The sequence below is a fragment of the Cydia pomonella genome, chromosome 19 (assembly GCF_033807575.1).
Source record: "Cydia pomonella isolate Wapato2018A chromosome 19, ilCydPomo1, whole genome shotgun sequence".
NCBI classification, from domain to species: Eukaryota; Metazoa; Arthropoda; class Insecta; order Lepidoptera; family Tortricidae; genus Cydia; species Cydia pomonella.
This window is the reverse complement of record NC_084721.1, coordinates 1,369,125-1,385,118: the sequence shown is the minus strand read 5'-3', so window position 1 is coordinate 1,385,118 and position 15,994 is coordinate 1,369,125. Positions and strand designations below refer to the sequence as shown.

Below are 15,994 nucleotides of genomic sequence, written 5' to 3'. Positions count from 1 at the left end.
CCTTAAGTATTAGGTACCTAAATCAACTCTTTGCAGTTTAACACACATTTTCTTTAGGTAAAGGCTCCAGCTGTGGAATGAACTGATGCTGAGTTGTCTAGGGAGACTGCGAAAGGAGCTGCAATTGATAGGTACTCTCCGAGTTGAGTAAAGTAGTCGCTTCCATCGTCGCACTTTCCGCCAAAGGAGCAAAGCTCACTCCCACTTCGATACATAACACACCAAGATAAGCAGCCATCTCGCTCGTTTCTTCCCAAAATGTGGAATGAGTTGCCTCCTGCGGTATTTCCTTTGCGAACCGACATGTGGTTCTTCAGGAAGCGGGCCAGTGTTCTCAAGACTAGGCAACGCATAAGTTCCTCGCGATGTTGCTTATGTCCATTGCGTGCGATGACCGCTTCCCATCAGGCGGCTCGTCAGCTTGTTTACTGACTATCACATGAAATAAATAAGACTTCTTCTGTAAAACAAACGGAGATTTTCAATCGCCATAATTGATTCTTTCAAATTACTTACTCTACTTTGTATAAACCGAAATAAAAGTGTTTTTACGCAGTTAAACTAAAATTGCACCGGATATAACCGTTTTTAAGAATTCAAATTCGAGTCGTTGCAAGCTATCATTAAAGCAAGAGTTTAATAACACGCTGTATAATTACCAGTTTTGCTTTTTAAGGGAAAAGGGCTTTAACTTGGTACTAGTTTCAAAGATTTAAGGTTTTTTTTCGCTTGGGTTGGCGGTGTTGATAACTCGCTCACGTAAAAGCACACATTGATGTGTATTATATAATTAAGAATCCTTTATTCGATGGAAATTAATGTTCTTGATCGCCTAAAGGACTTAGTTAAAGATAGTCGAGTTAAGTATGGTTTGTACTGATTCGCTTTTATAAGTAAGGAAATTGAAGAGTCCGTAGCAAGCTCGTCAGAGTTACACCTTCCCATGCAAACGTAGTTTCGTTCTCATTATCCGACTTCAAGATTTCAAAAGGAGGAGGTTATCAATTCGGTTGTATGTTTTTTTTTTTTTTTTAATGTTTGTTACTCTATACCTCCATCATTTCTGAACCGATTTTGAAAATTATTTTTTTGTTTAAATTTATATATATACAGATTGGTCCCGTTTTTGACAAAACTCAGTTCTGATCCCATCATCCATGAGGAATCGAGGGAACTTTTCAAATGTGAAAGGCATACATATAGTGATTTTTGTATTTTCTTTAAGAAATCAAGCATTTACATTTAAAAAAGTGACATTTGATGAAGTGGAACTGCTGATGATGATCAGAATGGAACTCTTCAACGTCGCATAGTACACGTTTGGCGATTTGTCCTCTTCGCTGTGTTTGTTAAGCAAATTAGATTTTCAAGACAATTTTTTGTCAAGTTCGAGTTCTGACGATGGAGTCCATGAGGAATCTAGGGAACTCCTCAAATGTTAAAGGCATATAGTTATCTTAGTATTTTCATCAACAAATCAAGTATTTACATTTAGAGAAGTGACATTTGATTAAGTGGAACTGCTGATGATGAACAGAACGGAACTCTACAACGATGCATAGCTCAAGTTTGGCAATTTGTTCTCTTTGTATGTTTGTCAAGCAGTGAGGTTTTCAAGGCACATTTTTATATTTCTATCCTATTTAGTTTTTTTAATAATTATCTGGTACTTATTTCATGCATGGTGTGAAATAATTTATCTTAAATACAGTCGAATACCCTATTGCGGGTATCTTAGCAGTCAACCATAGGGCAAATCTGAAATGTATCAAGGTGGCCAGTGACAAAAAGAACCATGTTACCTCCTTTTCTACATAATTAGGCGTAGGACGCTGTCTTTTTAATTTCATTGTATGAAATCCAAAATCAACAACAATCGTTCTTTCACCGGTCTCCCTCATTAAAGTAGTTTTTTTTCTTAAAAAATATTTTAAAAGTACGCGTTGGATTGTCATGAAACTTTTCACATACAATGTTATGAGTTATATCTACGAGTATGCATGTAATTTATTATAAATAGCTCCAGCTTAAAAAACAAAAGAAAGAGGCTGTTCTCAATTCGTCGAAATCTTTTACTAAGAGTCGGGACCCATAATTTTATGCTCTTCATCCGCAGTTCCATTTCCTTCTAATAAATTGAAAATTATTTTATTGAACCTTTTTGTAGGGTTCCGTACCCAAAGGGTCAAACGGGACCCTATTACTGAGACTTCACTGTCCATCTGTACGTCCGTCTGTCACCACTGTCACCAGGCTGTATCTCATGAACCGTGATAGCTAGACAGTTGAAATTTTCACAGATGATGTATTTCTGTTGCCGCTATAACAATAAATACTAAAAACAGAATAAAATGAATATTTAAGGGGGGCTCCCATACAACAAACATAAATTTTTGCCGTTTTTATAAATAATGGTACGGAACCCTTCGTGCGCGAGTCCGACTCGCACTTGCCCGGTTTTTTTATAACTTATCAATGCCATACAACTCATACAAGTATATGTATAAAGCCATGCCATGGATATGCTAGTATGGAACTCGAGGTATTAGAAATTATCCTATATAACATTTATTGATATGTACTCATTGGACATATATCTAAGGACGGGTCTTACGGGCACTTAGAATGGTGCTAGTTTAGTGGTGACTTGACTGGATGTCTTTCGATACCCTAACGGGAGGTATGAGTGGCCGTGTCCGCCGTTAGGCTGCGACGGCTGTAGCGGGTCATTTTGTGGACGTGTGTGTTGCTAGTGATGGCCAGCTCTTCGCTACTGATCGTTACCCAACCCCACGACCCCTAGCCTGGTGATACCGTTTGAGCGGGGCCAGGTTTCGGGGCCGCGGTGAAGTTGGCGTGTGCGGCGTGCTGGTGAGGCGTCATTCGAGGTGTGTATGTGTGTTGTGGTTGCTTTGCTACTGGTGTAGGAGGGCTCGGGGCAAGTCCCGAGCCCACCTCTCCGGAGGTCTGGTGTTGTGGTGTAGCGCAATCTCCCGTAGATGCTCGACAGTAATGTCACTCATTGAATTCGAGCCAATCGTGCAGTGTAACGCAACTAGATGTGCGACCAATCGCGCGCGTGATGCGAACTCACCAACCAATCGCGTTGTGGCGTTAGACTGCATAATTGGCCCCATTCTTATTGCCCGTAAGGCCCATCCTCATCACAGGCCTTTGCGTCTATTGCAGACGATTTAAGCATTGCTGTTTAGACAACGGGTTTGGTGACTGTGGAGGCCGATGCGTGAGCGACACGACCTCCCACATTTTTGGCAGAGAAAGCTCATGCCACCTGAGGTTCCAGTCCCGATTTGCTTTCTGCGACACCTTCTGCTATCTAACTTAGTAAACCAGGCTTGGTCGCATAGCTTTCTCCCCTCCACAACACGCTTGCGCCATCCATCACGGTCTTCAGCTAAAGTTTCCCAGGCATGGTGGTCGATTTCAAATGCTGACATGTCTCGCTTAACACAGTCTTTAAAGCGCAGCATCGGTCTTCCAACGTTCCTTTTAGCATACGCAACTGCACCAAGCAAGACACGTCGAGGTATTCTAGAGGATTACATCCGGTGCACATGCCCCAGCCCCAAGGCCAAGGCCCATCCTTTACGATAAGTTATACGTCAATGTATGTACTTACTGTTTCTGACTACATTGGTATGCCAGACCATACTTAGGTTAGGTACTGTGCAACGTGTGCACTGTACCTGAGGTAAGGTTATTTTTAGTGCATGAGTATCATCCGCGCGGCATTAGGCCCACCGGGCTGCGAGTGCCTCCCGCTGTGCGCCTGATTAAATACCTACAATGTACGCGTGTACAATGTATTTATTGCGTACTTGCTTCTGCCCGCGACTTCGCCCGCATTTATAATTCTCACCACATCTACAGACTTATAGTAAATTGCTATGGGAATAGTCCCATAGCAATCATAGCATATCATGAATCTATGTAGTATTTAGTAGGGATTAGGCATGAGTGGTGGGGGGACTGACAGAACGGGATAAAATATTTATTTATTTATAATAAATTAAATAAAAAGCCTTTTGTTTCCCGCTAAATTAGTACAAATAGGCAAATAGGGATTTCTTACTTTATGATGGTTAGCAAATCAATTTTAGTTTTTGGCTTATATACTAGTTTTGGAATTGTTACTTGCTTATACTTATAAATATTTTCTAAGTAAATAATTTGTATGTAACAGGATCCCCTCTCAGGTGAAGGCCTCTTCCAAACTTTGCCATTTTGATCGGTCTTGTGCGGTTTGATGCCAGTTTGGTCCAGCAATTTTTATGATGTCCTCGTCCTAGCGTGAGTTTGGTCTTCCAGTGCGTCGCTTGCCTTGACGGCCTTTCCACAGTGTGACGATTTTCGTCTATCTGCGGTCTTTAAGTCGTGCCACATGTCCGACCCATCGCCATTTCAACTTTTGAGCTTGGTTGAGAACATCTATAATTTTAATCGCTGTTCTTATCCTTGTGTGTATCTTTTGTTTTTTTTTTCAAGTTTAACATGCTACGTTCCAACCTCTTTGACATGTAATTATTAGATTCTGGAATTTTTTGGTGAATTTCCAAGTTTGACTTGCATAAATTATACCTACATGTGTTCATAAGTTTCCTTTTCAGATTTATTGGCATTTTACTTTTAAACACTTCCTTAAAACTCCAGTACTTATTTCAAGTAATCTTGATACTCTCCTCTCTACTTCTAGTTCATTGTTATTTCTGTTGAATCCAATTTGCTTTCCTAAAATCTAATAGCTCTTTATATACAATAATAATATACATAATAGATATATACAGATGATTACTATAACTAGCTTATATCTAAAATAGGCCCTTGAAGCAATGTATTATTATTATTTATTATTATTTATTTGGAGATCCAACAGCTGTGACATTAACATAGAAAAATATAGTAGATACAGGAAGCCAATTATAGGAACTCACAGGTAGTGATATAATACTAAACTAAGATTACGCACTATTGCAACCACATATGTGAACAAAGCGATGTGTGGAAGCGCTGGTGGCCTAGCGGTAAGAGCGTGCGACTTGCAATCCGGAGGTCGCGGGTTCAAACCCCGGCTCGTACCAATGAGTTTTTCGGAACTTATGTACGAAATATCATTTGATATTTACCAGTCGCTTTTCGGTGAAGGAAAACATCGTGAGGAAACCGGACTAATCCCAACAAGGCCTAGTTTACCCTCTGGGTTGGAAGGGCAGATGGCAGTCGCTTTCGTAAAAATTAGTGCCTACGCCAAATCTTGGGATTAGTTGTCAAGCGGACCCCAGGCTCCCATGAGCCGTGGCAAAATGCCGGGACAACGCGAGGAAGAAGATATGTGAACAAAGCGAATACAAATGATACTTAATAAGGATAACGTGGGAGTTCAAAATACTAATTAACTTAGTAACATAATGAGGTCTAAGGTAAAAGTAAGGATCCTGGCGTCATTTCCTCGTTGTATCGCAATACTGATACGTTGTGCGAGGAAGCCGCCAGCTCTTCGGTCACCAGTTACGTCAACCAGACGTTTCGCGATTTTTCCAAATAACTTGGGCGCGCTGGGACCCCATGGACCTAGAGTTTCAACTCAAATGGTACAAAATGGTATTCTCTACCGAGGCTCTTATATTTATTATATTTCAAAATTTCGGCGCTTTCCGCCGCTGCGCCCGCTTTTACATTAGTCCGTTGGAGGTGGGACGGTGTGTCTGCGCAGGCAGCATCCGAAACTAACATTCGTCCCAAGCTCCAAGGAACTAAGAACACCCCATCAGGCCTCTTGCCAACATCCCTGATAATGCCAGTCGGCTCAAGAAGAGCAGGCACATTCATGGTGGCAAGAGATCGACGGATTATGTCATTAAGCGACGCATGTCTTGAAAAACGACCTGTACCCCTAGTGTAAACTTATTCGATAGTGAAACGTGACGTACGCGTTTGCGTTTAGTCTCATTTTATATGGGGATTAGAAACAGCGCACCAAGCGAGACGTTTTGGAAACTCAAAATCCCATACAAAATGACACTTAACGCAAACGCGTACGTCACGTTTCGCTATCGAATAAATTTACACTAGGGGCTCTGCACTTTTTTGACAAGATATATATATTGTTCCACATATTGTAGTAATTCATTATCTAAAGTGATGTTTGATTTTCTGTAATTTGACATGATTTTTGTTTTAGAAATGTTTATTTCAAGACCTAAGTACCTATAAAAATAGAAGTTAAATAGAACGGAATAGTCTTATGTATCTTTCAGATCTACATGACCTTCCTTTTGTCTAATCATTAATTTTAGTGTCGAAAAAAAACGTGTACCTTACCTAACTATTGGTATTTTTTCTGAAACACGCCTTGTTACTGTCGTTACTGAACAATGTGAATTATAAATTTGCAAATGTATAACTGCGAGTAATGCGAGGTATTGTACATCAGTGCGCGGTTATTACACTGATGAAAAGCCGCACGCTGCTCCGGCGTGTGAGCGAGACAGCGCTATGCACGTGTATGGCGATGTCCCGCTCGCAAACCGGAGCGGCGTGCCTGTGCAATTCGCACTGCAACCAATGTGAAGACCACCGTAGAGCTGTAAATATGTATAAGTTTTTTTTATCTCATTCTAATAATGAAAACAATACACTCGAAATGTATGTAGGTAAGTACTTGAAAATTATTCTGCCGTGGTATCCATCAACCACCACAATTTAGTATCTCTTACATTGATTTATGAAATCAATGGAGGCTTACCTAAATTTAATTTAATATTTGTCTTAGTGTAGTTCTACCGAATTATTCAAATAACTAAATGTTTACCAGAAAGTTGTGCAATTTGAAAAAGGATGGTATTTGGTCTCGCTACACGGGTTCTCAAAAGTAAGCTACTTAAGTGAGTTATGTACATGTACATTTTACAAACCCACCGCCAAAAAGCCGCTCCCATATAATCGAAGTTACAATCATTTTAAAACGACATGCTTAAATTACATGAAACTTGGCATGAACATTTACGTAACATATATAGTATCTATGTCTTGTCTGGTACTAGTTTTTGTTGCAAATAGTTACAAAGGAAACACAGCCCTTAGAAGTTTTGTATGTAAAACTTACATTCGCTCTAATTTCTTTGAATAACAATTTATTTTTCTTTATTATTGGTGTAGATACGCTAAGGATGGAGCTACGACTCAAGAATGGTGCCATGTCGTGTCCCGGGCTGAGAAGACCGTAGGCGGTCCCACCTCCTTCGACCCTCGCTGGCTCCAAGACGACCTAGCTGGTACCGCCAATCATTTGCAAAAACTGGTAACCAACAACTGTAAACAATCCTTAACGTCTCTTTATGTTCCTCACAGCTGAGAATCATGGCTTCGATAAAATGTTAAATTGATTCACTTGCCTTCAGCTTGATGAAGAACCTGGGATAACAGTTGTTCGTCCCAGCGTGTTGGCCGGGCTCTTTTAGTCGATAACTTTTTACCTTGTCAGCATTAGGTAATATTTCAAACTGATACTAGATACTTCGATGTACTGCGTGGCCAAAAGTACCTACTAGAGACTGTACTTACGTCTTCTATTTTACAGACAGAAATTATAACTTCAAAGACCAATAAATCTCATTCCCCTGGCCATACCTAATAGCAAATTCCCAGGAAACTCCGCTTAATCAGCATCTCATTTTTCGTGACTGTAACTCGTGCCAAGTTTCATCTCCAACCAAAACAACTAAGCGAAATATCCTGGGTATTTGCGAATAGGTATAGCCAGGGGAATGAGAGTAGAATGACCCCAGGTACCCGTACTCCAATCAATTGCACCACATATGTAAAAGAGTATAAATAAATATTATCAAAGCATCAAGATCTTCATAAATATTTACAGTGCCTCTACATACATCAGTTAACGTGCCTCTACATCCATCAGTTAAGTATCACACGACGATGCTGTGCTATTTTTAATGTCTTCAGGCACATAAAATTATAAAAATACTTAATATAGGTATGTACCTAAAAGCATCATTCACATCATCATTCTATCTTCAGGTCGAAACAAATCCTCTTCTAAAGTCCGTCAAAAAACAATTGACCAGCTCCAAGAGGAAGTTACAACGTGGACTAATAATCCTCCTCGTCTCCAAGATGGCCGGATTCGACACTAAAAGTTTCACCAAGAATCAATATGATTCAGGTAAGATAAGAATATTGTCAAGTACATGGAAATACATCAACAGTACCCCTAGTGTAAATTTTTTCGATAGAGAAACGTGACGTACGCGTTTGCGTTAAGTCTCATTTTGTATGGGATTTAGAAACAGCGCGCCAAGCGGGACGTTTTAGAAACTCAATATCCCATACAAAATGACATTTAACGCAAACGCGTACGTCACGTTTCGCTGTCGAATAAATTTACAGTAGGGGTACAGCATGTCAACAGTAAATGTTAGATGTACATGGTACTGTTTTACCCTACAAGAGTTTTTATTTCATTTTTTCGCGGTTAATATTTTTATTTAATGTGATCAAAACGGTTATTTAGAATCATATTTGTTGCTTACTATTTAGTACTGTTACCCAGGAATACTGCACTCCCAACGTGCCCTGGCTAAGATCCTCGAGATGCAATGCACCAGCCACAGGATCCACCAATCCATTGTCAACTTGCAGGAGAAGAAGAAACTCGGAGATAATTACCAGCAGCTACTCAACGGGAACAAAATTCTTCTCTTATTAGGTAATGCTCGTGGCGTTACACAGAAATTCGGGACTCATCTACTAATTTATCACATCGTTTAAGACGCTTTCGTGACCATTTGGCCCAAGCACAGTACTTACGGCTAAAATACTCACTTTGAATTGAATGGAGTTTCTTGTCCGATTCTCCAACGTAAGGTTCAAATTCGGCCGTTATCTACTTTAATGATTAAGCACCATAACGTGGGAACATGTTTCACTACCCTACTAGAGACCGCTTAGCATTTTTGCAGATTCCAACCAAATATTCCACATAAACCGTGGTGATATGGTGGTGGAAGTCAATTAATTTTAAAAAAGCAGAAACATCTGCGAACAAAGCTATTAAGCTTAGAATAAATTTGTGAAAAAATTACTGACTTCGGCGAGACTTGAACTCACGGCCTCTGGATTGATACTTCAGTGGCCGTGAGTTCATGTCTCACTGAAGGCGGTGGAAGTCAATGCCGAAAATCATTACTGCAACAATGATTCGCCTCCTACGGATTCACGTCTGTGTTTGTACCCCCGTTCGCTTAAAAAATGCATGTCCGAAACCACTATGTGAATGTGGTCATATTTTTGATATGATATCCTCCCCCCTAAAATTCCCCGTCCGATTAGCATCAATTTTCTCCTCACATTATTTAGTTACCTCCCCTTTTGTGAACGTCTTAGGTAAACCCATAATAAACGATAACTTGTACAGTTAGTTTTTAATAATACTTTGCTGTTTTGTCCTGGTTGTAGGTAGGCCCATATCATTCAATTCTCATCTGAGTGAACTGCACCGTGGATATTCACCGGCCATTTGTCTTCATAAAGCGCGTGCCTTTCTAAACCTTAAAGTTGGTGGAATCATCGACCATATCGATTGAGCCATAAGACTCAAAGATTAATTGATTGATCGAGCGTGTTTCAGGAGACGTCATACTGGCCAGAACCCTGCTAAATTACGGTGACGTGGGCAACAACGACGTGTTCGAACTTGTCTCCAGTGGCCTGCGGGACCAGATCGAAGGGGAGTTCCTGGGTGAACATGGGGCGGACAATCATCCTATGCCTTCTAAGCCTAATGGTATTATTTTACGAATCTTGTTAAGACTCACTACACAAACGTTGCTTAGTTTGATGAAGATTCTATTCTACGAGGTGCATTTCTCAACCGAATCTTGCGAAATTTAGAGAGCAGGTTCGTATAATTATATAGATTTTTTGGCCATTTATTTTATAGGATTTTTTCACATATGGGGGTTCGCGAGGTCTAGAACTCACGAGGCCAATATTTAGTGTATTTATTAATCTAATCAGCCAAACGTTCAATGCTGCAAGCACGGTCAGACCAGTTGCTGTCCGAAAACTATTTTACTTATTTGCTGATTATCTTCAAATTGATGAGTGGCCACAAATTACAACATTAGCTTTGGGTTCTTCTCGCACTCTCACTAAACGTATGCGTGAGCGAGACGGATGTGCGTGCTCGGGACCGTGGATATCATGTTTTAGAATTTTTATGTTGTATGTAAGTTTGAACAAAAAAACGTAATCAATGAGTTCCCTCAAAATAAAACGTTTTAGAAGCCTTTTTCATAAGTTTAGCTTTTTCGCATAAATTGTAGCAATTTTTTTTGTGCGTTTTAGACCTATGTTCGTGATGTTTTTCTATCGAGCGAAAGTCATAAATCAGGATTCGAATCGATGAAGTCACTAGAAAAAATCCTCAAGTGATCATAAAATTTTAGCAAACGTATTGTGATCTTAAAAAGCGGTATAATTTTTCAAAAACTGTTCACCTTAATATCTTTAAAAGATTGATATTGGGATTGTTAGGGATATTCAGCTTAATAACTGCCTCTTAAGTACGCGGACGATATTTAATCAGTAATTAATGTTACCTACTAGTACAATGTAGGTACTAAAACTGGTTTTGATATCGGTTTTTTGATTTACCAGTGGGCCACGAGCTCAAACCCTACGACTGGGAGAGCGAATACAACTTGGAGAAGCTCGGCAGCAACTCTTACCTCGGGCAAGGGAAGGACGAGTGGGTGCTCCGAACCATGCTCCAGTCCGGCAGCATCCTCGGAAAAGGCTGCCAGGCGGCCATGAAACTCGCCCGCCGAGGCGAAGAGATGGAGCGAAACGCGTACATACTCGGCGGGCATCTCGCTCTGATTTGGCAATTGTATTTCGACATAAAGGACTTCTTCACTAATCGGTCGTATTCCTTAGTTAGCGCGCCAGTTATCATGGCTCTTTGGGAGTATCCCTCCATCTACGACCACTTATTGTCACAGAGGCCTCTATGCTTAAAAGAGTTGAGCTATGCGGTATGTAGCACGCGCTGTCTGGATGTCCTCTCCAGTCTTTTGGATGAGGAACTGGCATCCATCTTGAAATACAGTGATCGATTACCGGTGAATGACGCCCGCAACGCCCTTCATAACATTGCTTGGACGATCTATAGAGAAGCTGTGAAGATTATAGAGCACGAAATAAAGAAACATAATCAGTAAAAACGTAAGTTTTATTTTCAAAGTTCAAATTCCAGAATCCGTCTTGGAAAGCACAGATTACCTATGTATATCGCGAAATTAAGTACTTAGCTATTGCCCCTATTGTAGGTTATTATATCAATCAATCAATAAATTTTTCGTGTTATGGCTCCATCAAGGTGTTGATGATTCTGCCAATGTCGAGGTTGGATAAGACACCATACCTAAATTGTGACCCTTGGTTATACGTCATGCAATATTTTCTAATGGCTTTTATCTAAAATAACAAATGCGATTGCCGATTACTTATCGGTGACGTTTAGAGAGGTCATAATAATGCTAGAAAGCGCTAAAAACGTTCGATTCTCGAACATTTCTACATCTTTACCGAGTCTACTGTGTTCTAATCGCCATCATAATTTGATCCATTGCAGTTGCACCAAGCCAGCCTAATATTTAACAACATAATAAGTATAAATTACTCGTCTTCAATTGTCTCGATTTATGAATCAAAAATTTTACGCACTTCACCGAATTCACGCATCACAATTTTAACTAATACAATCCCAAAACGTAAATCACTGAACGCAACCTAAACTCACCAATTTCATAAAAGCTTATATCAATGTACTACGAATACAAACCTTAAGTATTACTTTATATTAAGGTTGTTTTGCAAGTATTAAATCAAGAGAGATTTGAGAAAACGAAAACCAAGATGGCTGACGTTCATCCTCGCACGGAATTTGCATCGGCGACATTCCCACGGCACCAGACTGATCTCTAAATCAACGCTTCTTACGATAAAGTGGCGATTTTAATAAATAGTGTGGAGCGGAGCCATAAAATTGGAATCCAGGACTTATAATTAAGATTTGAGCTTTATATGGAATCGAGAATAAATATCGCTTAGGTACTTAGGTACCTACTATACAACTGAGTACAGTCAGTAGCAAAAGATTCTCAACGGACGAGGCCTCTTCCCCCGCTGACTCTCAGGGTTAAAATGATCTGGGGGCCTACCTCGAAAACCAAAATTCGCAAATTGCGGGGATCTTTCTCTTTTACTCTCACTAAGACGTAATTAGAGTGACAGAGGTAAAAGCCCGCAATTGACGAACTTCGATTTTGGCGGTTATAGCTCTGAACACGCTCTGACTTCATTAACCTTTTAAAATATCATTACCTCTCGCTGCCTTAATTTGCCTTTATTTATTTAAGTGTATGTATCATATGTATGTATGTCATATATATATTTTATTTAGTATAATTCTTCTACATATATATTCATGCTTAATATGTGATGCTGTTTCTATTAGTATTGTTCTAATCTCGTATCAGCACTACCCGTTCATTGTTGTAAGTTATTGGTTTCCTGCTACCCAAAGGTTATCTGGAAGAGATCGCTTTTGAGCGATAAGACCGTCTGTTGTTACCTATTGTAATGTGTGTTTTTTTCTGTCAGTATTCCCTTTTCATTATGTGGTGCACAATAAAGAATATGTTATTATTATTATTAACCTTATACAACTGGCCGCGTAGCCAACGTTACAATCGTTAACGCTCCGTAGCGTAGCGTAGTCATCTCTCTCTATCACTCTTCCGTATTAGTGCGACAGTGACAGTTGCGTTTCGTTCACTACGGAGCGTTAACGATAGGCACGTTGCCCACGCGGGCTGTAAAATGCATAATGATCACTTGATTTAAGCATACCAAAGGTGACCAAATGTCGACAATAGATTAAGTGATCAGATAATTTTGATCACGTCGCCTGCTTAGTCACTTGTACTCCTTGTCTTTGTCTGGATAGGATCCAGATAACAATTAGAAACTAATTTGCCGTGAAAACCGAAATAAAAAGTCGTTGCATCATTGGAGTAAAATTAGTGTTTACTACTCACGAGCGTAGGGAGTCTTACACGAGTTAGAATCTTGAGCGTAGCGAGTGACTCAAACAGGATAAGTTGTAAACAACTTTGAACTCATATGGCACATCTTTATAGTGTAGGTAGCTATATTTCGGAGCTTAGACAGTCTATAGACAAGTTATCAAGCTTACCATCAAAGCAACAGTCGTACCAGGACTCCCGTTGCTTTTGCATACTTAATATCAGCCCACGGCAAATCTTGTCGTACACGGTTACCTGTGGTACAGTACAGCCGAAGACACAAAATTGCCTTTTAGTAAGCCTTAAGACCTTGTGATAAGGTCTAGGAATATTCAGTGAACTGTATGGTCTGTTGTACCATCGTGCACTGACAATGATAAACCTTGTTGCGACGACATAAGATCCACCGTTAGACAATAAATGTTGTCGCCAGTACGCCCTCGGGCGCAGCCAGGCAGCTACCACACACGCGACAATCGTAAAGCACGCTACTATTACTACGGGTAATAACATGGTGCATGAAATGAAGCGTCAGCAACAGCATGTGGCTGTAAAATAAAGCGGGTGATTTATCACACCTAAATGCTTGCAGGCTCAAGTTTAGTGTCACCCAGACTGCAAAGTACAGAGGGCCTATCGCGAACCACGTTCGACGTGTTGCCTCTCTGTCGCACTTGTAAATTCGTACGTAAGTGTGACAGGGAGGCAACACGTCGAACGTGGTTCGCGGTAGGCCCTCTGATATTTATTTTTATTTATTGATATGTCAAGAAATTACTCATCATCATCCTCTCGTTATCACGGCTTTTTGCTTCATTAGAGCTTAGGGTAGGTAATTGGAGTAGGCACTAGTTTTTAAAAAAGCAACTGACCTTTCAACCCAGGGTAAGAAGACCTTATTGGTATTAGTCCGGTTTCCTCACGATGTTTTCCTTCACCGAAAAGTGACTGTTAAATAACAAATGATATTTCATACATATCTTCCGAAAAACTCGCCGGCCGGGGTTTGAACACTTTGAACCCACTTTGTTAAAGAAATTGCTATTTTTATACATAATTGGAAAATCTCACCACCTCGGGTGAGATTACACTCAAGCAACTAAGCTACCTATTCTTACACTGTTGCGCGAATATTTAGGTCTGAATTTCTATAGTTCTTAATTTATAATCAGTAATTAACTAATTATCTATAGTCGGGGAAATCTAACACATGGACCATTCACATGCAATGTGCCTGCTGTGGCCCTAGTGTAACAAAATATACCTACAAAGTACATTAACTATTCACTAAATCAAATAAACAAAATACAGACGAATAACTATATATTATTGTAATAAGTAGTTTAAATTTAACTATGAAACGAATACTAAATAAAATAAAACTAAACATTATTTAAAAATTGGGTCCCCTTGCGAGGTCATCATCATCCACTGTATCTCAACAGAAAGCTCTCCAACCCAAGAACTGCAAACAGCAACGTCAAATCATACTCGTAAGCGAAAATTAAGATCAGAAACGTAAATTTAATTGCCAATATTTTAGCACAGAACCCAAGGCTTCTTCACCTGCCGACCTTACCAGCCAGTGCCTCTGATCTCTGATGTACTGGCCGACAATTAAAAGCGCCCCCCGCGGCGGCCATCTTTTATTTTGCAGATTAGAAGCGTACGCAGGTTATGGTCCAATGACCTACCACAACTTGTCTTAGTGGCGAGGCATCTAGGTCGTATTATTGATATATTTTTCGAGTGTATCGAAGGTATCCGTATTGCACAAAAGAAAACCTTATTATAGTACAAAAGTCGAACTCAATGCCATGAGGCATTCTCTACCAGTCAACCTTTAGGCAAAGCAGAGAGATTATGACGTTTACTTGACACTTGCACCGTCTGGGCTTTCAAAATTGCTGCCAACTTATCTTGGTCTGACTCTAGGAGAATGATGTTTGTTAAATTTTGTTAAAACGTTGAAAAAGCAAACGAAAAACGAAAGGATGTAAATAAAGTCAAGATTCAACTACAGCATCAAAAAAAACATACAAACTTCGTTTCTCTAATATTATTCATGTATGTATACTTATTAAAGGGACCGGCTATTTAGGCACAATGCCGACCGGTGACATTTAAATGTGCGGCGGCACGTTTGAGCGCCATTTGCATTCGAGATCGCGTCGATCCGCCATCTTGTTTTTTTTTTGCAAATGTCGGGCGGTGGGTGGCATACAGGGAGCACTGTCACTTTCACTCAAATCAAATAATAACTCTAGTTTTATTCTAAGCCGAGCAATTACAGATTTTTCGTACTTATCTCATTAATCTAAATCGGCTGAGTAGTTTTACGCTACAGTGAAACACATGACACAAAAAGTACTTACTTACTTACGTACGCTGTGGCGCAGTGACCCAGATGTAATAACCCCTTGAGGGTCCTGAGCCAAGTACGCCCGAACAGTTGAGTGAAATACCATTGGCTGCACCTGCAGATTTATAACTTGCGGAAAGTTTCCAACAAGTTTATAAAGTTTTCGGAAATTAGGAGAAGTTTCCACACGAAATGAAGGAAATATTCACTCTGGAAATAGAAAATTTCGACCCCAATACATAAACATGAGAAGTTTCCGAAATTGTTAGAACTTTCCAACTGCAGTCAGTCATCAGTCAGTCAGCTTTCCAGCATCAGTAGCTTCACTTATATTAATGCTCCCAGTGTGCCCGCCTCGCGTGTCGGTATATTCGGTAGCGGCGACACAAAGAGCTACATTCTATTATTTTTGCGTCCCTGAGCTACGGATCCCGCGTGATGCCTATCAAATACGTCACTGTAATTGGTTGTATATTTTAGGAACAATTATAAGGAAATAAAACGC

The 15,994-nt window shown here is 40.0% G+C and overlaps 1 protein-coding gene across 2 annotated transcripts; it reads left to right on the top strand.

Moving 5' to 3' along the window:
* The first annotated feature begins 5,352 nt into the window (after window positions 1–5,352).
* On the top strand, window positions 5,353–12,748 carry LOC133528660 (all trans-polyprenyl-diphosphate synthase PDSS2-like). Of its 2 annotated transcripts, none has more exons than XM_061866120.1 (7): window positions 5,353–6,889; window positions 7,177–7,318; window positions 8,056–8,200; window positions 8,588–8,743; window positions 9,665–9,820; window positions 10,696–11,262; window positions 11,905–12,748. In XM_061866120.1, exons 1-6 carry the CDS (start codon window positions 6,822–6,824, stop codon window positions 11,256–11,258), a joined length of 1,230 nt encoding a protein of 409 aa, XP_061722104.1. In that variant the 5' UTR covers window positions 5,353–6,821; the 3' UTR covers window positions 11,259–11,262; window positions 11,905–12,748. The 2 variants fall into 2 exon arrangements, with proteins under 2 accessions (XP_061722104.1, XP_061722106.1); XM_061866122.1 differs by having other exon boundaries at window positions 5,353–6,902.
* The last annotated feature ends 3,246 nt before the right edge of the window (window positions 12,749–15,994 follow it).

Bases quoted from the DNA above. Each gene is read 5' to 3' on its own strand.
- LOC133528660 (XM_061866120.1), top strand. From the start codon at position 6,822: ATGTTTACCAGAAAGTTGTGCAATTTGAAAAAGGATGGTATTTGGTCT. The intron at 8,744-9,664 runs GTAATGCTCGTG...AGCGTGTTTCAG, and splicing joins CAAAATTCTTCTCTTATTAG to GAGACGTCATACTGGCCAGA. The intron at 9,821-10,695 runs GTATTATTTTAC...TTGATTTACCAG, and splicing joins TATGCCTTCTAAGCCTAATG to TGGGCCACGAGCTCAAACCC.